Source organism: Urocampus carinirostris, chromosome 1 (genome assembly GCF_059441175.1).
Source record: "Urocampus carinirostris isolate Australia breed hairy pipefish chromosome 1, RoL_Ucar_1.0, whole genome shotgun sequence".
Taxonomy (NCBI): Eukaryota; Metazoa; Chordata; class Actinopteri; order Syngnathiformes; family Syngnathidae; genus Urocampus; species Urocampus carinirostris.
In genome coordinates, this window is record NC_142349.1 from 5660937 (window position 1) to 5686118 (window position 25182).

At 38.4% G+C, this 25182-nt stretch overlaps 2 protein-coding genes across 2 annotated transcripts in view; both read left to right on the forward strand.

Annotated features, from left to right (window-relative positions):
• The window catches only part of lrrc24 (leucine rich repeat containing 24), a 322288-nt gene that overhangs the window by 67246 nt on the left and 229860 nt on the right, over positions 1-25182 (forward strand). The gene's annotated exons all lie outside the window — the stretch shown is intronic.
• Positions 17073-21986, forward strand: klf17 (Kruppel like factor 17). The gene is made up of 3 exons (XM_088347872.1): positions 17073-17301; positions 19557-20535; positions 21170-21986. The coding sequence occupies exons 1-3, from the start codon at positions 17224-17226 to the stop codon at positions 21343-21345; spliced, it is 1233 nt and encodes a 410-aa protein (XP_088203998.1). The 5' UTR covers positions 17073-17223; the 3' UTR covers positions 21346-21986.

The window sequence follows — 25182 nt, forward strand, 5'->3', positions numbered from 1 at the left end:
CTAAAATCTTAAGGACGTACTACTACTGCTGCTGTGGATAATGGCCCAATGATCAAGTCGTCAAAATGACGGACGCCCTTAAATGTTTTCGCTACCTCAAAAAAAAAAAACGTCAATGACAGATTGTCGCTTAATGTAACATCTGCAGTGCAGACACAGAAATATAAAAGATGTAAATGTTTATACAGTTTTATTTAACTTAGGCCTAGATGTTGTAACAAAAGGCAGAGTTTAATTTGTTATCATAAATCACCCCTCCTTATAAATAAAATATGTAATTTCGGGCCCCTTTCGGGCCGGGCCAGCAAATCCAGTTAATTAGTCGGGCTCGGTCCGGGTCGGGTTTAATACCCCTCGGGCCTGCGTCGGGCTCGGGTGCTTTTTTTTGGCCCGATCTTACCTCTATCCACAATGCAACAATTAGTAGCTAATGTTCTGGGAATAGCTGCCAAATTATTTAACATAACCTGCTGAGGTAATACTAGCGGATAAGGTGAAGGTGACCAAGTAAGTGATGCTATTTGTCTGGAAAAAAATGACATAACGATCTTTAAAAGTTTGAAATCAACTAAGATTTTTGTTTTAACGTTTTAACATCAGACTATACATTTGTCAGGAAAAGTCTGGCATAAAGCTCAAGCTTTCTTTATAGAAAAATAAATATAAATAAATAAAATATAAAAAGTACAATGCATGTCTTACCATGCTTTTTCTTAAATCTTACCAAGGCGAGTCACACGGTTTTATTGCTCATTACTCCTCCTGTCGGTTGAAAATAGTCTGTGTAATATAGTGTAACAATCTGTGAAGCCCTTTGAGACTCTTCGTGATTTAGGGCTATACAAAAATAAATGACTTGACTTGACTTGACTCATTAAAACATTCAGTTTTGAAACGTGTACCAAATGTTGACTCAGTCATGTTACCACTCGGGACAGAGACGCTTTTGCACATGAGCAAATCTCAGCAGATTATATTTGTGTAAAGCAGCGGTCTTCAACCTTTTTCAACCTGAGAGGTACATTTTGCTGCCTAGTTGTGCAAAGAGAACCTATTTTGATTTGCAATTCTAAAATAACAACTTACAGTATTTTGCACTACTATGCAGTTACTATGTTATAACCAGGTTAATTATTGGAAGTAGAAATGAGAGAGTAAGAGAGGGAGGGGGGGAAGAAAGAAAGAAAGAAAGAAAGAAAGAAAGAAAGAAAGAAAGAAAGAAAGAAAGAAAGAAAGAAAGAAAGAGGACAGGGTAAAAGACAGAGAGGGGAGAGAGAGAGAAAAAGAGCCAGAGAAAGAAAGAGAGAGGAAGAGAAAAGGAAAGAAAGAAAGAGAAACGAGAGTAGGAAGTAGGGTAAAATTGACCCAGTCGTCCACTCAACAAAGTCATAAACCAGACAATCACAATGACCCAGCACTGGTGAGCTATTTTTAAAATAGGTCAGTGGGCACCTTAACTGTCCTCAGGGGGCACCCTGGTGCCCGCGGGCACCACGTTGGAGAACCGTCATATAGAGATTCCTCACTCTGTTGGAAAAACAGCTAGCACCAATAGTTGCTTTAATTCATTTTCAGCAACAACGTCAACCAATCGTTTTCAGCCCTATTGTCTCCTGTTCTTGAATGGTAAATTAGAATACCTGGCATCGAACAATGGTCCGCAATGCCATCAAGTGACCTCAAACCAAAAACTTTCAGAAAATCATTAAGTTCCCAGTCTCCTTACTCATCTTCTATGTGTCTTTTGTGTCTTCTGAGTCGGAAAGGGAAGGTCAGCGTGTTATTTGGTTGACATACTGCAGTGAAAGATCATGTCTTGTCTAAGGACACAAAAACTGTCTTCCGGTGTGTGTTAGAGGTAAGATCGGGCCTAAGAAATCCAGCCAGACCCAACCAAGGTCTGGGGTATTAATGCCCGATCCAGCCCGAGCCCGACCAATTAAGTTGATTTGTAGAACCGAGCCTGAAACAAACCAAAAATTTCACATCTTATTTGTGAGGACTCGGAAGGAAAAGAGATAATTTATGATAACAAGTTAAACAAGACTTTATAAACTTTTAATTTGTTTATATTTCTTTGTTTTTTTGACAGATTTTTTTTTTAAGAATTGATGGCGATGGCCATTCATCATTCTGACAGGTTGTAAATTGGGCCATAAACCCCAGTCAAGTCAGGTCAAGTCACATTTATTTGTGACACCCTTAATCACAACATGTCTCAAAGGACTGCACAGGTCACAATGACACCATCCCCTGACCTTAAACCAACATGCGGGCAAGGAAAATCTCAAAACCTCAGCACGAAGAAACCTTGAGAGGGGGCCTCACAAGTGGTAATCCCCCTTTCAGGGTAATCAGGGTGCAATCGATTTAGCATTGGCAAACAGTACAGAAAACATAGTGAACATACAATAAAAGGAAACAATAGGTAATGTGTTGAAATTCATCCAGAAAGTGCATTACCGTAACAACGCCTCAAGCCTGTAAAATAGTCCAATAAGTCCATAACAGCAACGACGCAGCTTTCCATCTCTGCCGGCTGATCGATGTAGGGGCTGACATGCTTCAGTCCAGATGCTCGTCCGCTGACTCTCCTCAAATTGTCCTTCTCCCTCATATCACTATCAGCCAGGGAGTTAGAAAGGACAGGAGAGAGGTGGGCATCAATCATAAGATATTGAGTAGAAATGGGTCTTAAGTCTAAATTTAAAAACTTCCAATGAGGTTGCAGATCTTATCTTCGGAGGCAGAGCATTCCACAGCACCGGGGTCCGGAGAACGCTCTCGAGCCAGCGGACTTCTTCTTGGCTCTTGGAGTCACAAATAGACCGGGAATTTCTGACCAGAGGCTCCGTGCAGGAAACTAGGGGGAAACCAAATTTGAGGGATAAGAAGGCGCAAGTCCATGTAAACATTTCCATGTTAGCAAGAGAACCTTAAAGTCACATCCTAAGTGGACTCGGAGCCAGTGCAAGTTGGCCAATATAGGAGTAAGATGCTCAAACTTTTTTGTCTTAGTCAAGAGTCTCGCTGCCGCATTTTGAACCGGTTGCAAACTTTTGATGCTAGACATCGGGAGACCAGAAAGCATTACATTAGAGTTATCATCCGAAAAGTATTAAACGCATGATAATTATAACCTCTGCATCTGATTGAGACAGCATCGGACGAATCTTAAAAAATCTCACACAGCAGTATCTTCTTACAAATCTAGCACGGCACTAGAGAGAGAGAGGTAGAATGATAAAGAACCAAAAAAACATATGGATCATAAAAAGAACAAAGTCAGCAAGAGAGAAGCCCATTCTGACCTGAACATAATGATTTCCATTTTAGCCCCGACCCGGGTGTAGGGACGGACTTGAGCTTAAGATCTTACCTCTGGGTGGGGGGTTGTAATGGACTGAGCATACTGCAGTGATAGCACACACCTTGTTGAAAGACACAAAACCGTCTCAAAGTGTGTGTGTGCAGTACGACAAGGTCAAAAGGAGACACAGTGTTGGGACAAACACACACTCGGTCTTCACCCATACCTTAGCCCCGACAATCAGGCCAGATACCTGGGAAAAGTAATTATTTGCGCTCCTGTCTGTCTTCCAGCTTTTAGAACACTTGGCGGACATATCTGAGAAGAAACAGAAACAGCGCATCTTGGATCTATAATAAAGCCACTAGATTTTTGCGACTTTGGGAATTGTATGCCTCTAAAAAAAGAATAATAAGGATGAGTGTTTGCAAGAAAGAGACTTACTTCTTTGTGGACGTTTGTTCTTATTTGTAAACAAACATCCTGTTCTTCTGCTTCTGGCTCAATGACGCCATGCCTCTGCATTTCGTTATTTTTTATGATTACCAAACACTTTATCGAGGTCAAAAATGACTCACAGTGTTTTAGAAAATCCTCAGAAAGAGTTTCCACCTTTTTGTCACTATTTTGCTAACTTATTATTTTGCTTAAAATCAATAAGAAAATGAAAAGTCACTAAAATGGTTGAAAGGTTGTGTAACAGTGCTCATGTTCTAAATAACAGCTTTCGGATGGTAGGAAATTAACAAAATGGCTGCTCCCTTGGATGGATAATGAAAAAATGGGTTTTGATTCCTACTTCCTATCAAACAAATACAATATTAATTACAAATAATACTCACACAACATTATTGTTAGAAAATCCTTTCAGTGAACTTTCGCTTTAGATTTGTTCAGGACTGACGTTGGTAAAAGCCAATGTCTAAGTGATACTACTCAAGCGTGGGGAGTCCTTTGAAAGTTGAAAGTAGAATATTTTATCTTTTAAGCAGTTAACAATGCTCAATTGAGTTCAAAGAGCCTGTATAATATTGTTTTCACCGCGCCTATCTTTGATAAAAGCAGGTACAGGAAAAGATTTGACCCCTGTAAATCTTCAAAAACGATCTAACATTGGATGTCTGACAAACATTTCATCACGTTTTTTATAACGGTGCTGCCGGAATTTAAAATGTTCCACCTCCTGAAGCCATCTTCTGGTTCAAATCCCCATTGCAGCCTCTGTCAAGCTGCTAGTGTGGCGTGTGTAAATATTTGCACTTCTTAGACGCCCAAAAATAAACTGCTTTTTTTTCCCGGGACTGAATATCAAACAGTTATTTTCTTACTTTCATCATTTTCATGCTGCACTAACAGATAACTGTGAACACGAGCACAAAACACTCTATATATATATATATATATATATATATATATATATATATATATATATATATATATATATATATGTATATATTGTTGCCTACTAGAAAAATATCCAGCCTTCAACTTTTTAAGGACACCGCAAATGACACACCCCACTTTTAATGTCATTACTCGAAATCGGGGTTTTTCTGCCAAAGAATAGTGAATAATTCTAATTCCTATGAAATCCACAATGACTTTCAAACCATTCCTGTCCACTGCTGATTGAACACAAACTGGAATGGTGGTTTTAAGGTCGGTTCGAACGCCTTATTCTTCTGCGATGCAAATAAAGTAATTAAAAGAACAAATAAACTTTAGTAACTGTTTGACAAACAAGCACAAATCTAACATTTAGATTTCTAAATGAGCTTGTGTATCCCCTGTGGGGATGGAAGAGTCCCAAGTGACACAAAATGTGTAGGCCTACGATCTATCACTTGTTGGCCTTTTGCTCAGCCAGGTAGCGGGCCAGCTGTCTTTAGCTTACATGGCCCTTGAAAGGCCCGAAAGAATAGCGTTTTATTTTGGAGAGCACTATATCATTTGACGCATGTAACCTTCCCTCGAGTCCAGCAGGTTGGCTGCATTTGCGGCACAATTAGCGTTTTTTTCCCTTGTGTGTCAGACAATAGCACAACAATGGGTCTGATTTTGACCCTTTGGCGTGTGTCTAGGATGTCACGGTTGGTTCGCGCTAAGGCAGCTAAGCCAATCACAGACGAGTTTCATAAGACTAGATAGATGAGATGCTATGATCCCCTAAAAAAAAAATACAAACCGATTTACCCTGAACACATCCCAAAGCAACCCAATACTATTTCTGTTTTAGCTCATACTTCCTCCTGTTTCGCTTTATCAAATTGTTTTATTTAACCTGACAGCCACTTGTTTATATTGCTTTGCTTAATACAGGAGGACCAAAATACGGATCAGACAATGTTTGAGGGAGGGTTTCTGGATCTTTCTTAGTCGGAAGTATTAAAAGTTTTGGCAATATTGGTTGTGCAGAGTAACAAGTGGTCAGGTTAGGCAATTGAGGTACAGCCTCATCACGGAAATACAAAATTAAAAGTATCTATTATGGTTATATTTATTCAATGTAAAGGTTATTTCTTGTTTGAACGGACAGTGCGCATTATTGAGCGCTTCTTAGCGGTATAAAAACTGCATCCCTTTCAAAAAAACTATATTGATTTAGATAATAAGCAAAAATTCACAAACAATTGTTTATAATGGGATTTTTTTAGAACACTTGGTCGAAGAATTCTCATGTATTTTACATATTGTGAGCATCACCTAGAGGGATCTGCCCGTATTGTCCACCATCTTGCTGCTATTTGTACCATAATCCACATGAAAAGCTGGGCAGAAAAATGAGAAGAAAAATGGTGCGGTTTTGTCACTTTGAATCTCTGTAGTTTGAATTATTCCATGTGCTTTTCAGCGCTTGTTTACCATTGCACACACTGGTTTTGCACACACTTCAGCACAAGACAATAATATTAAATTATAATATTATAATTCTGAATTAGTTTTAAGTACTATTCAAAAAGAGTAGCACAGAGACTTAATTTACAAGTTCAGATAAGACATCTGTCCATCCTTTTTCTTCTGCTTATATGGGGTCAAGTTGCAGAGGCAGCAGCCTCAGCAGGAAAGCCCAGATCTCCCTATCCCCAGCCACTTCATCAAGCTCATCCAACAGGATCCCGAGGCATTCCCAGGCTAGCCTAGTCTCTACCGCATGTTCTGGGTCGTTCCCAGGGCCACCTGCTAGTGGGACATGCCCGGACCACCTCACCAGTGAGGCATTTAGGAGGCATCCTTATCAGATGCCCGAGCCATATAAGCTAGCTCCTCTTAACGCGGAAGAGAAGCAGCTCTACGCAGAAGTCCTTTTCAGGTGACCGAGCTTCTCACCCTAACTCTCTGGGAGAGTCAAGCCACCCCGAGGAAGAAATACATTGAATGAATGAGTGAATGAAAACTTTATTTCAAACATTATAAAATAAAAATAGGACAAAAACAATGACTCAACAACAAAAATAATGTTAACATAACATGTTCGAAATGGGGTTGTAAGAAGCAGACGCTTATTTTCCCTACCCTTCCTTTCCGAGTGAATAATTTTTGGATGTTTTCTGGCACTAGGTTTTTGTTGACCTTAAATTGCAGTTGTGAAGTAAAAAAAAAAACTAAATACATCCATACTTTTAGGTTAATTAATTCACCATTAATGCAGGTTGCTAAATCAATATAGTTATTTGAATAGAAAATGTTAGTGTCGTCTGCAAATATTACTCATTTTAATAGTTTTGAAACATTAAAAATATCGTTAATATATAAGTAAAATAACTTTTGACCCAGGATAGAACCCTGCGGTACTCCACAACAGATGTCCAAGTATTCAGATGACAACTCTCCCATTTTCACATATTGCTTCCTCTTCGTCAAATAACTTTGAATCCATTGTGAAACAACGCCCCAGTTTTTTTTAATAGTATATTATGATTAATGGTATCGAATGTTTTTTTTTAAGTCAATAAATACTCCAACTGCGTATCTCTTTTTTTCTATGCTATGGGTGATTTCTTCTACTGCATCAACAATAGCCATTGTTGCTGAACTGTTTGCTCTAAAACCATATTGACTTTCATTAATCAATTTATGTTTATCTATAAATATTTCTTGTCTATTATTGTAAAGTTTCTCTAATATTTTTGAAGAACTGAGGAAGCAGAGATATAGTTTGTAAAGATGTGTTTGTTTCCATTTTTTGTATATTGGTATAACTTTTGCTATTTTCATTTGATTTGGAAATTTCCCTTTTAGAAATGATAGATTACATATGTAGGTTATGGTTTCACAATTCTATGTATAATTTGCTTAACTAGTACCATATCAATGTCAAAACAATCCATAGACGTTTTATTTTTACGGTGTTTACCACGTCTAAAATCTCTGAATCCGTAACCCTGGATGAAAACATGGTCTTGGGTTAATTTTTATCAGTGTCTTTGATTTCACTGAAAAGTTTTTCTTTTTCAGCACAACACGGAGAAGCATAAAATTGCATATTTAAAGGTACCGCAGTAGCAAAACTGAGTTATGTTGTGGTTTATTAAAATATTGATTAAAAAGAAAAACACATGGATAAAAAGAGTTTGGCTTTTGAACTTCATCCACTTGCGTTTTTCAGCTTCATCCACTTGCAACCTTTGATTAATTAATTTTCATTTTTCCAGCACCTGCTCAGGTTTCCATTTTCTTCTGCGTAGCATACAAATCAACACACCATTACAGAAGAAAACATGGAAAGCATTCAATGGAGGGAAAGTAAGGTTTTGGATTTCATTAATACTCGGGGGAAAAACTATGTTCCGCTTTCGGTAGCACAATAACTTTAAACTGCTAGATACGCCACGGCGATGGCATATATGAGCACTTCCACCAACAATGCATTTGGTATGACGTCGCACGTCAAGCAAGATATGATGGCAATCAAACAAGAGACGCTTAAAGTTCACAGCAGACGCATAGAAGTCAAAAACATTGGATTTCCAGGAAAAATGTTGTAAGTCTTGACTCGGCCAAGGCTGGAACCTGTGACCTCCCAGGCTCAGGGGTGGGCACCCAACTGAGCAGGTCTATATTTGCTGCCTTGCATGAGAGACAGGGACCATTTAAAGAAAACCTGACTTACTTTATGTGCGCCTTATGGTCGTGAAAATACTGGAGTTTAATTTTTCTGTAAATCCGACAGACCTCACCCCGGAAAGCAAGAACATTTGGATTATGTTTTTCACACAGTTTAAAAAAACAGTCTACGTTATGTTTTTACATAGTTACACACCATTTCATTTTGAATATTCCAATGTGTGTCCTTTATCTTATGTCTTATGGATTCTCGCTACATTTTTATGAAATTGTTATGCAGATTTTTTTTGTTTAACAATCATGTATCCAGTTCGAAGGAAAACATAAGAGGTGGAACTGGTAAAAAGCCCTTCTGGTAAGACAGTGGTCACATCCACATTTCCAGCTAATGGATCATAGATAAGAGGGAGAGATGAAACTGTGTCCCCCCCAAAAAAAGAAAAGAAGCAAAACTCATTTCTTTCCAACTTTCTTTTGGATGAAAATGCTAGATCAGGTTAAATACAGGTGCTAAATGTGTCTATCTGATGTTTTTAGTCCATGTTTTCAGAATCCCTTTATAGAATATAAATACCAGATTTCCAAATTTAGTACATCTTTTAGAAAACCTATATAGAACATAAATAGAATTTCTAATAAATCTGGATTTTATTTTCACTTAATCAAACTTCAACGATGTGTTTTTGCTGGTGTGCCGTTAGTCCCTTCAAGTCATTCTCTGCTATCCAAAGTAAGGGTGTGCAGATCGGCCAAAATATCCATATCATATATATTAAGCAAGTACTTGCATCGGATTGATACTATTATCAATACTTGGCTCCTCCACCAATTTCCTCAAAGTGCTGCTTTTCTATGTAGATAGTGCAGGACTTCTCTCCCTCGGCCACTCTAAGTTTATGCCTTAGTTATGACTGACAGGGACACTTTTAGCACCTTTCCCTGTCCGGCCTGCAGCTGCATCCTGTCTGACAGACATTAAAGAGGGACAAATCTATACACTCAAACCTACCAGAAGCTAAGTACTCAACAAAAGGACAATACAGAGTGTAATTTGTGTGGTAAAGTGGTCTGCTACTGTGGACACAGTACACATTTACATAAACACATGAAACCACCCTGCAGAGAGCAATGAGCTGCAACCAAGAATGTAAAAATTTTACTGTTCCTGAACAAAAATGTGTAAATCTGTTGTCATTCTGGCAACATAACCAATGAGGAAAATTGACAGTTTTTTGGCATTACTGACTTTATTTTCAAAATATTGTGCAATGGAAGGTATTTGATGTGAAAGTTTACAGTGCATATATTTATTACAAAAAGAATAAAACTATGTGCTGTATTTATATACTAACATAGGGGGAGGGTAGGGGTGAGTTCGAATTATTCAATCATCATGACATTACTGAGCAACACATATTCTTATTGGATCGGTATCTGTCGATACTACCCTGTATTTACTTGAATCGGATCGATACCAACATTCCCAGTATTGCCCACCCTTACCAGACAGACAGCAAACAGTTTTTCACCATCCATACTTTGAATTTTGTCAACAAAAGGTTGAAGGCTTATGGTTATTGGATACTATTTACAATTCAGATGAAGCAATTTGACTCCAAGGAAGACACAAAGTCTTTCCCAGTAATTTTAGTATTGGCAGAATCTATATATTTTTACTCAAGCATTTTAACAGAAGTATGCTGATGGGATTAATTCAGATAACTTGGTTGAATGTGGAAAACTAAGAGGGTGAGCGATACCGGGATTTTTGGTATCAATCCAGGGTACAGGGTAGTACCGTTCGATACTGATCTGAGTTTTTGCTCTGAAATGTCGTGCTATTAAATAACTGAAACCTTCTCCATTGAATTCCTAATAAAAACAGTACAAAAGTTTAGACACTAAAAATGTTCTGTTTTTATTAAATAACTACAATGCAAATTTTAACAGGACTGTGTATACTGTATATATATATATATATATATATATATATATATATATATATATATATATATGCCCTGCTTACTGCCTGGAGATAGCTGGGGTGGGCTCCAGCAACCCCCGTGACCCTACTGAGGATAAGCGGTGCAGATAATGTATTATATATATATATATATATATATATATATATTGGACTGTCTCAGAAAATTAGAATATTGTGATAAAGTTCTTTATTTTCTGTAATGCAATTAAAAAAACAAAAATGTCATACATTCTGGATTCATTACACATCAACTGAACTATTTCAAGCCTTTTATTATTTGAATATTGCTGAATTTGGCTTACAGCTTAAGAAAACTCAAAAATCCTATCTCAAAATATTAGAATATCATGAAAAAGTATACAAGTAGGCTATTCAACTAATCACCTGAATCATCTAATTAACTCGAAACACCTTGCGAGGGTTTCCTGAGCCTTAAAATCACTCAGCTTGGTTCAGTAAACTAAATCACAAGTATGGGGAAGACTACTGATCTGTCTGCTGTCCAGAGGACCATCATTGATACCCTCCATCAGGAGGGTAAGACACAAAAAGAAATTTCTCAAAGAGCAGGCTGTTCACAGAGTGCAGTTTCAAAGCATATCCACAAAAAGTCTTTTGGAAGGGAAAAATGTGGCCGGAAACGCTGCACAACCAAGAGAGATGACCGCAGCCTTAACAAAATTGTGACGAAGAGCCGCTTCCAGAATTTGGGGGAGCTTCAAAGACAGTGGGCTGAAGCTGGAGTCCAGGTATCAAAAGCCACAGTTCACAGACGTGTCCGGGAAATGGGCTACAATAGCCGTATTCCCATGGTCAAGCCACTTCTGAACTCAAGACAACGGAAGAAGCGTCTGACTTGGGCTATGGAGAAGAAGCACTGGACAGTTGCAGAGTGGTCCAAAGTCCTCTTTTCAGACGAAAGCAAGTTTTGCATTTCATTTGGAAGTCAAGGCGCCAGAGTCTGGAGAAAGGCTGGAGAGGAGCAAAATCCAAGTTGCTTGAAATCCAGTGTGAAGTTCCCACAGTCAGCAATGGTTTGGGGAGCCATGTCAGCTGCTGGTGTTGGTCCACTGTGTTTCATCAAGTCCAGAGTAAATGCAACTGTGTACCAAGAGATTTTAGAGCACTACATGCTTCCATCTGCTGAAAAGCTCTATGGAGATGAGGATTTCATTTTCCAGCATGATCTGGCACCTGCCCACAGTGCCAAAACCACCAGTAACTGGTGCACTGACCATGGCATCACTGTCCTTGATTGGCCTGCTAATTCCCCTGACCTGAACCCCATCGAGAATTTGTGGGGTATAGTTAAGAAGAAGATGAAAGACACCAGACCTACAAATGCAAATGAGCTGAAGGCCGCTATCGAAGCATCCTGGGCATCAATAACACCTCAGCAATGCCACAGGCTGATTGCCTCCATGCCACGCCGGATTGATGCAGTAATCCGTGCAAAAGGATTCCCAACGAAGTACTGAGTGCATCAATGGACATTTTCAAATGTTTGATTTAGTTTTGCTGTTATAAAATTATTTTTTTACTTGGTCTGAGGAAGTATTCTAATATTTTGAGATAGGATTTTTGAGTTTTTTTCAGCTGTAAGCCAAAATCAGCAATATTCAAATAATAAAAGGCTTGAAATAGTTCAGTTGATGTGTAATGAATCCAGAATGTATGACATTTTTGTTTTTTTAATTGCATTACAGAAAATAAAGAACTTTATCACAATATTCTAATTTTCTGAGACAGTCCAGTATATATATATCATTTGTATAACAAAGGTTTCATAACATAAGTCAAGATAATCAAACCAAATAAGTGGCAATGTAACAAAAATATAAACATAATAAAGTCAACAAGACAACTACACCTCCCATGGCGCAAGTCGAAGTGCAAATATTGTTAACAATACCATGTCAAAACCGTTAACAGTATAAAAGAATGTAATACTTCTACTTCAATGACAGTTTTAGGACAAAAGTCAAGTAAAATAATTAGCAATACATCAACTATACAAAAACTGTCCAACAAGACTACTAAAATACTTCCCATTGGGCAGTATTTTGAAAATAAAGTCAGTTGTGCAAATAAAGTGCGAACACAAATAGATCAAATTTGAAATGCATGTAAAATCTTAAGACCCACTAACAACATTACCATAGTAATGATTGTAATGGGACCATAGTACGGACCCCAACACAGTAGTATCGATCCAATCGAAGGACCGACTCAGTATTGATATTATCGACATTTGGATCGATCCGCCCACCCTTACTCAGTGTATCAGCTCAAATGAGGTCGTGATCATGGACTTATTAGGTTCAGCAATACGCTAAACACTGCTTAGTATGAGGCCACCTGATCTCATTAGGCTAACTGATGATATCTTCATTAGCGCTGAACACTTTTAAACCATTTAGTCGCCTCTAGCCGTCTGCTTAATGGTGGCAAGATAAACCTTTTAGCGCCGTGGCTAACTAAACACTGAGGTGGGGCGGTTATCTTTTGTTTGATATATCAAGTGCTTTGATTAACATGTGGGATCGTGTCATGCTACAAACGCGCTACAAATCCCCATATCAAACAAAACGTTAAGATTTGATTTACCCTGAAAGGATTTTAAGCTGCTGATGGTAGATAGGAGAAGGAAATGTCATTTAATGCAGTCCCAGAAATTATATCAGGCCTAATATAGAAGAATCATTGTCAAAGTCGAGGCCTGCGGGCCACATCCGGCCGTCTGTATGTCTACAACTAAATACTACATGAGAAATACTAAAAAACTACTACAAAAGTAAATATCAAATTTAGTACTTAAAAGCAAGGGGCTAAAATATTATTTTTCTTTCAATCTGGAAAGAAAAATAATCAGTAGAACTACCACAAAATACTACTTCAGTAATGGTGGTTTGTTGGTTGGATCCCTTAACCTCTAGGGTTGAAGGGGCACCATTTCCTCTGGTGTGTCTTGGGAGAATACAGCCTGGTGGCACCCATCCCTCTCCGGGCCAACATGTTTCCACCCGGTCTTGAAATTAAAAAGACACTACAAAATAACTACTGCGATAAATTACAACAGAAATACTAAGAATATACATTTACAGCAATAATACAAAAATACTAAAGGAATACAGCAAAAGTACTATAATGGAAATACCACAAAATATTAGAGAAATACCACTAAAGTAATTTATAAAACAAAAATACTACTACAGAAATATGAAAAAATAAATACTACAAAAACAAAACTGGTAGTAATGTGACGAAAACAAATTCTACTGTGATAGTATAATACTAAAATACTACTACAGTAATATTATTACAAAAATACTATTATAATACTACCACAGAAATATTACAAAAGAAATCCTACAAAAATACAACAACAAAAAATACTACAAAATACTAAGACATACTACAAAAATACCACCATGGAAATACTACAGTAATACTATAACACAAAAATACCACTGAACAGTGATTAAAATATAATTTATTATACCCCCAGTTTTTACAGCACATAATCTTGACAATGACATAATATTTGCAGGAGAAGGTTCATAAATGTTTTATGAAATTTTAAATTTTAAAAAGTGACATTGGATATTTTCTCACGGCAGACCTTACAATCTCTTACGGCACGCTAATGTGTCGTGCCACAGTGGTTTAAAATCAGTGCATTAGACTACATGAGACATTTCATAATGTTTCAACATTCGATCAGTCGGGCTCTTAGGATTTAGCAACATTTTTTATTGGGCCCTCTGTCCATTTGACTTTTGCGATTCTGTTTGTGCAAGCGATCGTTCAAATCAACACTCTTTAGGGTGAAGCAAAGTGGCAGTTTGTGTATGCATTTTACTGCTAAGCTCCTTGTTTGCATAACAATACATAGGTTTTTTTACACAGACATATGGAAACAAGGAAATGTACGAATAAAGTAATGGGCCTCCCCCCGCTGGGTTTTTATGTGTGTTTGGGTGGGAGGGCATGTATTTTCCTTTGCCTGAACATGTTGGCACACATTTAGAAAAAAACATGACAACAGCAGCTTCCTGTGTGAATTCTATTCATTTCTGTATTTTTAGCAGTGACAGTCAGGGCCTCCAAGGTTGCCTCTGCTGGTCTAAAAAATATTGGAATCATCTAATGTTCATTAAATGTTGTCAATGAAAACTTATTGAACAATTCCAAATCGTCTGTCAGCTTCCTTTAATTGCGTTTCCGCTGGTTGTTATGTTTCCAGATGTGCTGTTTCATATTCAAGCATTTAACCTACCTTCACAATCAGTTCTGCAGGCCCCGAGGCATAAAATAAGTAAGATAAAGCTATTGGTTTCACCAATCACATTCTGAGTTGGTAATGCTGTGCCTTTTCGCAGGTTTAGGGAAACATCACCGAGTACACAAACTATGATTTGCTAGGGAGCGGTAATGGAAGTATCACAACAAAGAGGCGGAGAAAACGATCCCTGTGTCCACTGCTTCTGTCGAATGGACATTTTAAACCCTAAATTGAACAAAAAAGTATGCCAGAAATACCACAGGACAGGCTGGACTTTTAAACATTTGCTTCGAAAACGATAGAAAAGAACCTCATGATCAAAGTGAAACGCAGGGAATATGTCCAACAGAGTATTTAAAATCTTCAGAGTATATTCTGGTTATATTCCTAAATAATGTTAACATTTTGTGAGTTTATTATTTATGTTTGTTTTTATATGTGTTGCAGCTGTAGCAGCAGTAAATATTTACCATCCATAAAATAATTATTGATTCAAAAATAGGACTACTAAAGGCCTAGGTGGGAAATACACGGCCTGCCATTGATTTTTGGAATGGGAATGCTGATATTAAAAAACAAAAAGGAATGGGTTTTTATTTTTATTTTACATTTTTATAGGCTGTATGAACAGATACTCATTTAATTGTATTTCTTTATTTTGCTTAATTTTTAAGCAGAAATTCTAGAGGACAAAATAGGTTTAAAGAGTGTTTACTCTTAGGTAAACCCCTTTTTCTTTAATCTTTGCAAAGTTGTAAACTCCAAAGGAGTTGAGTGTATGTTTAAGATGGCATGCCTCGGCTCTGTCTGACTGTAATCTTCCGTAATTGTGTTTGGAAAACACTCATGCCGGACAGCTTCCTTCTCTTTAAAAGAGTCACAAAGGGAGAAACCTGAGCCCGAGGTGTTTCTTTATCTCGTTCTCTCCTTTTTGTACCAGTTGTTCTCTACATGACTTGCATGAATTTGATCAAAATGTTGACGGAACAAGATAAGGAGACTTTTGTTTTTCTGTGCTGAGGATACATTTTAAAAAGCCGGTTTTATGGGAGCTTTACCGATTAAATGGAAAGAAAAATGGGAAGTGCAAACCTCTGCTTTAAATGCTCAAGTTTAAAGACTTTGGCACGATCCATAAAAATGACAGGGTATTTACGATTTCTGATATAGTAGAAAGAAAAAAACTCTATGGTTCAGTGTACAAAGACACTGCTCGAGTGAAAGATAAAAATACTTGGCTTTTCTTTTCTGTAAATCCTCGATATAGCACGCGGTTTACTTTTTACACTTTCGCTACTTCACTGATTTGCATTGTGCCACAAACGAACGAAAAACGACCAAAACGACCCCCCCCCCCAAAAAAAACGCTAGGAAAATGACCTAAAAATGTAAAGTACTGAAATGTTTTTTTAAATACATCTAAAAATGTAAGGAATGTACTGAAAAGCAAGAAGAAAAAACTGAAAAAGTACTGCAAAAGTAATGAAACGTACGGAAAAGTACTAAAGTGTGAGAAAACTAGGGTACTGACTAGTATGATAGTGATAAAGGGCATAAAAAAGTGCTGAAACGTATGTAGAAGTACTGAACAGCAGAAGTATGAAAACAACTGACTAATGGCCAAAAAAGCAACCCATTAACAAAAAACAACAACCCCACAAGAATTACCAAAAAACCAGCAAATATAAAAATGAAAATCCACCGAAAAACGACCAAAAATTAGTGAAAAACTACAAAAACCTAAACCCAAAATGACCAAAACCACATCACAAAAATATATTTTATTTTATTGTTCAAGACGTGGGCCACAAAATCAGTTTGCCCCCATGATTATAGTTTGTGGCTGCGTGTTCGAGACCCCTTCCTTACATAATCTTTCGTTGTTTCGTTGTACAAAAATGAACAATTTCAAAGGAAATTAAGGATAAAAATAGGAAATTGCATTTTCAGGATTACTAATTTTTCTGATTGACTTCTATTTTATATTGGTCAAAAAAAACATTTTATAGTTGACTGGCCTCAAAACGAGCAGAAAAGTCATACCAACACAACCCATCCCCCCTTTTCACTGTTTTGTGGGTCACGCACCTGTAGGACAACATTATCTTGGGGGTCTTGGCGGGGGGGGTGCATGTAGTCCTTTTGTTTGTCATACAGATTAACGGCTCGTTTCGATGGGCCCTTCACATATTTAGTACCAAATTATTGAAGTCACGTGAGAGGACGTGACTTCCAAACGTTGCCTGTTCTGGAGCTAAATCGTGGTCGTTTGGTGGGGCTGCAAAACTGAAAGGAAATACAATAAATGTTGTGCGTTTTATTATATATGCGATATTCAGTGATATTGAGTGGAGTGTAGATGGTTTGCATGGCACCTTATTCTTTCTTACGCGTGCGGTGGGTATGAGTGGGGTGTGGCCCCGCCCCCACACCAGTATTAGTCAGGGTACTTATTAGGGTTCCGAGAGCTGATCTCGAAACAAGCAGCGTTCCATGGACGGGAGCAGGAGCGCTCAGTTCTACATTGCTAATTTGCTTATTTCAATTCTTTTTCGCCTGATTCTGAGTTGATGTGTCTGCATGGCTTTGACTGAGATCGCTATGCCCACCACCACCGCGTTGTTTCCATGTCTCCAATCGATGGGTCATTTCACCAATGTGAGTATTGCACAAGTTTTGAGACGAAACTGCCAACGTTTTCCCCGTGTTTTATACGCTTTTGGATTATTTCTAATTGTGCACGCTGTCTATCCGTTTTTGTGCAAAAAAAAAAAAACCTTAATTATTATTATTTTTAATTTATTTCACCGTTTGATTTTGTCCTGAAAACTAAATGTATTACTTTTCAATAATTAGTTTTGTTATTATACTATTATTCCCCTTTTAAAATGTATTTTACCTGGGTTTTATTTCCATTTTTTTTTTTTTTTGACTGATCTCGTTTTGCCCATTTCGACTCTAATCCGTACCATCTCGGTCACTAGTGACAGACGACAACGTCATTGCAGATCGCTAATGAAGCTCAAGTTTGCGAAATCCTGCACTGCTGTGTTTAATAAGCAACCCAAAATTAACTGCAAACGGGAAAATAACTTTTTGTGTTTATTGGTAAATAAAATCAACTTGGTGCTTTCGAACAGCATTTCCAGATTTCTGAATTCTGTTCAAATTTCAAGCATCGGATCAGTACACATTGGTTAAGGTTCAGACTTTCAAGAATTTAAAATCCTTTCTCTAGCATGTTTATATTACTGCAATACTGACTCCTTCTGTCCTGCTGATGCAAATAATTAGCAAACCGCTTGCTATGTCTTTCACAGATTTATTTGAATCTATTTCACAGAATGTTTCATACCTGTCAGCTTGCACTTTTTACCCATATTTCATGTTTTGGATAATTTCAAATTGTGTACACCGTATCAGTTTTTGTACGGGATAAAAAAAATCTTTTTTTGTTGGACCTATCTTGCCCAGTTCAGCTCCCAACCAGATCGTCTCAGTCAATGGTAGCAGGGAACAACGTCGTTTGTAGATTGCGAATGAAGATGGAGTTTGCAAAATCCTGCACTCCTACATAGTAAAATAACCAGTGTTAATTTAACACCTGAAGAGTACATTTTAACACTACCCTATTGAGAAAAAAATATATATATATATAGTGTAAAACGTTCACTAAATGTAAAGGTACATTTTCAGAGTTAATAGGAGTTGGTCAAGTCTTAAACTATGTGAAGGTGTTGATAAAATTTATCAATGATTAATTCTGAGTTAATGTAGTGTGCGGTGTAATTTTTTTTATCACTATTTGGTTAAATAACTAGTGTTTTAGTTCTTATTTACTCTCATCAGCGTTAAATGTATTTAAGTGTATGACACAATAAATACAAAATTATTCATTGTTTAATTCAAGTTTATTCTGAGTTAACGTGTTACTAAAATATGGTTGAACAATAAAGAGGGAAAAAATGGGTCCATCGTGTTGAAATTACATGAAAATGTTCTACTCAAAAGAAAACAATAAAATCCTCGAAAAAGAATTAACCAATTTTGCTGAAATCTTCAGAGTCAATGCGAAATGTGACGATGTCCACCCTGTGAGTCAACAGTCCATCAGGTGAGCCCTGACCTCAGAAAGGCGTGGGCTCTCCTTGACCAACATCTATATTGTAAATGGTTAAAGTGTACATGCTTTGCAGCAACTTCGTATAATAAGCATTATTAAATTTACTGCAAGTAAGAAAAAAGACTGAAAGATTGCTTGTGTTGTTAATTTGGCAAAAAACTTGTTTACACAATTTACCTTTTTTTATTCTACCTAGTCTGTCTTGCTGTGAGTAAATAGGTGCTGCGTTGTGTTAGAAATGTTTATTAAGAGAAATTGCTTTTGGCTGAGGTTGACAGGAATAATGAGATCAGTGGTTCTTAACTGGTCTGACTTGAGGACCCACAACCCTACCCAAATCAAGAAAAAAATCCACTTCTCAAACGTATATAAATTTAAGGATTGTGCAGTTCACATCTGAGATGCAATGTAACAACTTCAAGTAATAATAATTACAATAATATCAGAATTGGCTGCCTGGAATCCAAAATCCATGTAGCTTTGCCTTTAAGACAATAAAATCCATATCTCGGATATACTTCACTGTATCTGCTTTTGGTCATGCTCAACATGTACACATTTTTTTTACTGGTCTTTTTCTATCGTTTGCAATACCGAGTGTCCATTTGCATATGCAGGGTAATATCACCATCTACTGTTAAGGAGTGTTATTGACCCACACTTTTTCTTAGCATTATTTCCCCAAGGCTATGGTTCGTGGCCCACCAATTGAGATACACTGGTTAAGACGTAATTTGGAATCAGTGTTTTCTTGACTAACCCAAAGTGTTTTTTTTTTTCTTGTTCTCAGCGATGTCATGATGAAGGTGCACAAGCGGGAGCGCTGCACAACCAAGTAGAGCTCAGCGTCCTCAAGTCTCCAGTGTTCTCATCCAAAGACGACGACGAGCTGGGCAAGTTCCTGGACCTTGATTTTATTCTATCCAACACTATGGGTCCCGAAGTTGTATGCAATGGCGGAGATGCCTCTCCGCCGCTTCCATCGTGCGCCTACGCGTTCCCGGAATCACCGGAAAGTTGCGGAGGCAACTCTGTGACGGAGTGCGCCGATCGGCCTGTCCGTCAGCAGCTTGACGACCCCAACTCGGTCTGCTTCAGAGAACAGTGGCCTCTGCACAGTCTCATGGCGGAACTTCTGGACCCAGATGTCAGCTACCCGCGGGAGAGCTCTCCAGAGTGTGCAGAGACGGCGAGGCACGGCAGCGAGTACACTGAGCTGGGCGCGCTCAATCTGGCTACGCATCACGACCAAGCGGTCTTGCTGGGATGCAAAATCAAAACCGAGTCCAGGGGCCAATCGTGCATGCTGGCTGGAAGGGACTTAATGGTTCAAGCTCAGTTCATGCACCATCAGACTCTGAATGTGGGGTTCGGTGCTAATGTGCCACAGTGGCGCACGGACTGTCAATTAGCACAGCTCGGCCTCACCAACCAGCACCTGCAAGACTATTACCCCAGCAGCCCTTACCCTCACGCAAAGTACAACATGCCCACGCGCTTCCAAAGACCATACAGCATGAATGTAGAACCTGCACAGTTGCACAAACAGAGGCAGGCGGCTTCTGCGCACGGGGTCATGCTTACCCCACCGTCTTCGCCAGCTTTGATGGACTTCTACGGGAAAGACCAGGCGGGTGGCCTTAAACAGAAGAGAGGGCGCAGGTCGTGGGCTCGCAAGCGAGCCGCCACGCACAACTGCGAATTCCCAGGCTGTGGGAAAACATACACCAAAAGCTCACACCTCAAAGCTCACATGAGAACGCACACAGGTGACATAACTGTTTTATTTTTCATGGGAATGCAATGTATCGGTTATTTGAAACAAGAATGCTTTACTTATGGCCCACGTTGGATAATTAAATCTGGCCCACTGCAACCAAAGTTGGTTCAGGTGCAAAACTGCGTTCACTCAACTGTTAAAATAAACCAGTTTACTAGCAATTTTAGTAGGCCCAGTTTAGTAGTTTGATCAGCTATAGTCTAATCTTAATGCCAATGCACTGCTAAAACTTTCATTTGGTATTTCTTTTGTTTAATTCAAACCAGTACGACAATCGAGGCAAATGTTTTCATAGCGCCCACTTGAGTTTGTATAGCGTAGTGAGTTGTGCAGGTGTAAGACTGCATTCACTCAATGTTTATAATAATCCAGTACATGCATTCAATGCCCGACATAGTATTTTTTCCCCAATTGTTTCTGAATATATGTGTTGTTTGGAAAATATTCCACGTCATCCATGATTATAAAATGTACGGTAGGTTACTAGTATAGGCCAAATGATAAAGAATAATACCCAAAATAAAACATTTGGAGTTGACATTCTTCCACCGATCTGGACCACTTAAGAGCCATACTAAGTTTGACATTGCTTATCTAAAATGTGATGTGGCTCCTGTCCGCAGGGGAGAAACCGTACCACTGCAATTGGGAAGGCTGCGGATGGAAGTTCGCCAGGTCGGACGAGCTGACGCGTCACTTTCGAAAGCACACCGGACACAGGCCCTTCCAGTGCCACCTGTGCGAGAGGGCCTTCTCGCGCTCGGACCACCTGGCCCTTCACATGAAGCGCCACATGTAGATTTGGGACAATCTTTTTGTCATTCCAGGCATTTGTATACATGAGTTAAATTATGACCACTTCGGCGTGCCTTACAAAATAAGTTATTGAATGTTGACGAGTGCCTTATGAACTTTGGGCAGGACCCTGATGCTGTACCAACACACCCGTCGCCATGGGGCCTTCCCAGTAGGGGTTTGTGTCTCCTCCCTCCCACTGGAACCTGATCTATTTTTATTTTTGTGGCTAGTAATAATTTTGCCCCTCATGCATTTGATACGCCCCCCTTTAAACTGATGTCCGTGCACTGAGACTATTTTTTTAATACATTGTTTGACGTTTACATCGAAATGACTTTAATACTTCTTTTTAACCCCACGTGCCTGTTGTTGTAATTCAGTCACCAATAAGGGAAAAAAGTGCAATCAATTAAGTTTGCATTTACTGCTATTTTTTTACAATAGCCCATAGATATTTAAAATGAAGGAATCAGCCATATACTACAAGAAGGAATTGTGTTGCTATGCTTCAGAATAAAAGATACCTACTTTTTGAAATGTGCACACTTCATTCCCATACACATCCACAGCTTTTACCATCACATATCTGTCAAGCTCAGCCAATTGCTTCCCCTTAATAAAGGTGGTGTATGCAACTTGAAATTTTTGCTTTTCTTTGCAACCATCTCCTGGCATAAAGTCATGATCACAGCCTTATTCTGCTTATTCATCAAGTACTAATCAACTCTTTTCTTTTTCATCTTTTTGGTTTTTTTGGGGGGGGAGTTGGGATTTGCACTGTATTTGAAACGAGCCTTTTCCTATGTACCATTTTAAGGCTACACAAACAAAAACCCCAGGGTGAAGCATGAAATACACTCTACCCCTCATTCCCCTTTCCTCCTTCCTAATGTTATATGTGTCCCGAAACAGGGGTGCTAAAAGTAAAAGCAGATACGTAAAGTGGCGGGGAAAATGGTTCTTTGGACTCAGTATTGTTTACACCTACTAAATAGAAAGAATATTCAATTTTCAACTTTTCATGGACACCACACACAACTTTAGGCAATATTAAAGTTACAATCAACGCAGCACCTTTTTACTCACAGCACGAAATGCTGTGTAAACACAAACTATTCTTTGAGCATTTTCTTAGTTATTCCCGCTCTTGCAAGTAAATTCAACGTTGCTTATTATACGTAGCAGTGTATTTAAAATACCCCCCCCCCCCTAAAAATATATACAGCGTACACACTTTGAAACGTTCAAAAACAATCATAATGCGGGGAAACGTGCAAGTGAGAGAAATCATCGTCCTGTCACTGACTTGTTTTTATCGGTTTTGCAAGAGAAACAATCTTGCTGCTTGTGAAATACTGTCTCCTGGCGGTCAGTGTTGTAAAAAGCATGCAGAGTTAGCCTGTCACCTGAGGATGCAAAGTGGTGATGGCCTGTTCTTTATTCAACTAAACTAAGGAAAGACAACCAGCCTTAATAGGTGCACCGTTATGTAGATAGAAAAGTAAAATTGATAGTTGCTAACTTGCATTGCACGTTTTATGGCTGAGAGAACAAAAAAAAAAACATTCACAAATAAATAATGTTCTATTCATTCCTACATCTGCTTGTGGCCATCCGTAGAAGTCATCTTAAGGGAATAGTACACTTTTTTATGGTCCAATTAAAGCACTTTTTAAGTACCTTCAGAACCAATTTTCCAATTTCTCCAGTACCATTAAAAGAAAATATCGGTTGTGAATCATGTATTTTGCAGATCCAAAAATATATCGGCAATATACATATGTCATTTCTAATCTTGTCCGTGGATTCATCAAGAAATATGTCAAGTCAAGTCATTTTTATTTGTATAGCCCTTAATCACAATTAGTCTCTAAGGGCTTCACAAGTTATTACATATAAGATTAGGTTACTCGTATGCTATAGAGTAGAAGTGAGTTTTAAGCCTAGATTTAAACATTTCCACCGAGGTTGCAGATCGGATCTCAGGGGGAAGAGCATTCCACAACACCGGTGCCCGGATGGAGAACGCTCTCGAACCAGCGGAACACTTCTTGGCTCTTGGGATCACCAGGAGACCGGCGCTCTCGGAACGAAGGCTTCGGGCCGGGACATAGGGGGAGATCAGATCTGAAAGATATGAGGGGGAAAGTCCATGTATGATTTTGTATAGTAGTAGGAGAACCTTAAAATCGCATCTTAGGCTAACAGGGAGCCAATGCAGGTTACCCGGTAGCCAAAATTGGGGTGATGTGATCGTACTTTTTTGTCCTTGTTAAAAGCCTCGCTGCAGCATTTTGTACCAGCTGAAGACTCTTGAGTCTGGTCATGGAAAGACCGGAAAGTAGTGCATTACAGTAGTCGAGACGGGAGGTAACAAACGCATGAATTATGATTTCCGCATCCGACTGAGAAAGTATAGGACGAATTTTAGCAATGTTACGGAGATGGAAGAAAGCGGTTCTAGTAATTTTCTTCACATGTGTTTGAAAGGACAGATCAGGGTCGAAAATGACACCTAAATTTTTAAGTGAGTCACTCTGTGTGATGTGGCAATTGTCCAAGTTCACTGCGGTTTTAGAGAATAAGTCACGGGACTTAGAAGGACCAATAACTAACATTTCAGTCTTTTCAGGGTTAAGACGCAGGAAATTGAGTGACATCCACTCTTTTATCTCAGTGAGGCAGGCCTCCAAAGTTCCACAGTTTAGTGTGGCAGATTCCTCCATCGGGAGATAGAGTTGAGTGTCATCTGCGTAGCAATGGAAACTGATATTATACTTACGAATAATATCACCTAGTGGAAGCATATAAATGCTGAAGAGAAGGGGGCCAAGCACTGAACCCTGCGGAACACCACAAGTAACACTAAATGGCTCAGATTTCAATTCGCCATATTTAACGCAGTGTGTGCTATCTGTGAGGTAGGATCTGAACCATAATAGGACGCTTCCTGAGAGACCAATCCAAATATGATTTTTAGATCTAGAGTAAAATTGCGGAGAAAAAAAATACTGACATATATTTAGGCAAATCTCTCCCCAGGTAGGTGTTGGGTAAAAATGACAATGAATATGTAGCTTACATTCTCAGTTGCAGGAAGTTATTTCCATTAAAAATTACCGCTTGTATAGAGGTAGATTTGTATCTTTATTATTCAATCAAAAAAATATTTGTTTCAATCAAACAAAATATTTTCAAACAAAAAAAACCTTCACGTCTATTAAAAGTCAAGACAAGTCATGCTTATTTATATAGCCCTTTATCACTAAAAAGTATCAAAGGGCTGTACAGAATATTACAAAAATATTGCAGAAATACTACAAAACACCAAAAATACACCAATACCGTAATATTATAACAACTAAATGTCACCCCTATTATTGTGCTTTCATTCTGAAAGGGAAAAAATAAAACAGAAATAGAACAAGAAAGATACCAAGGGGGAAGGGAGACAAAGTTTTGTCATTTTGTAAGCGATAGGACTCACCCGTAAATTTGGTCAATAAAATAAGAAATAATAATAATAATAATAACAGTTACAAAAATAAAAAAACAGTTTCAATCAAAGAAAAAAATTGTTTGAATGCAAAAAATATATATATTTGGCATTCAAAAAATTGCATTTGAACACAGTTTTTTGAAATGAAAATGTTTTCTTTGATTGAAGTCATCTTTTCTGTGTTTGGACCATGTTTCTGGTAGGAGAACTCCACCACCGCGTGGTGGCAACCGTGATTTCCTTGTCAGAAAGAAAGACGTCGTTAGCACCCGCCCACTGCGAGATATTTGTGTTGAAATGATTCAATCGGAAAAAAACGTTCAGTTAGAAAAAACACTT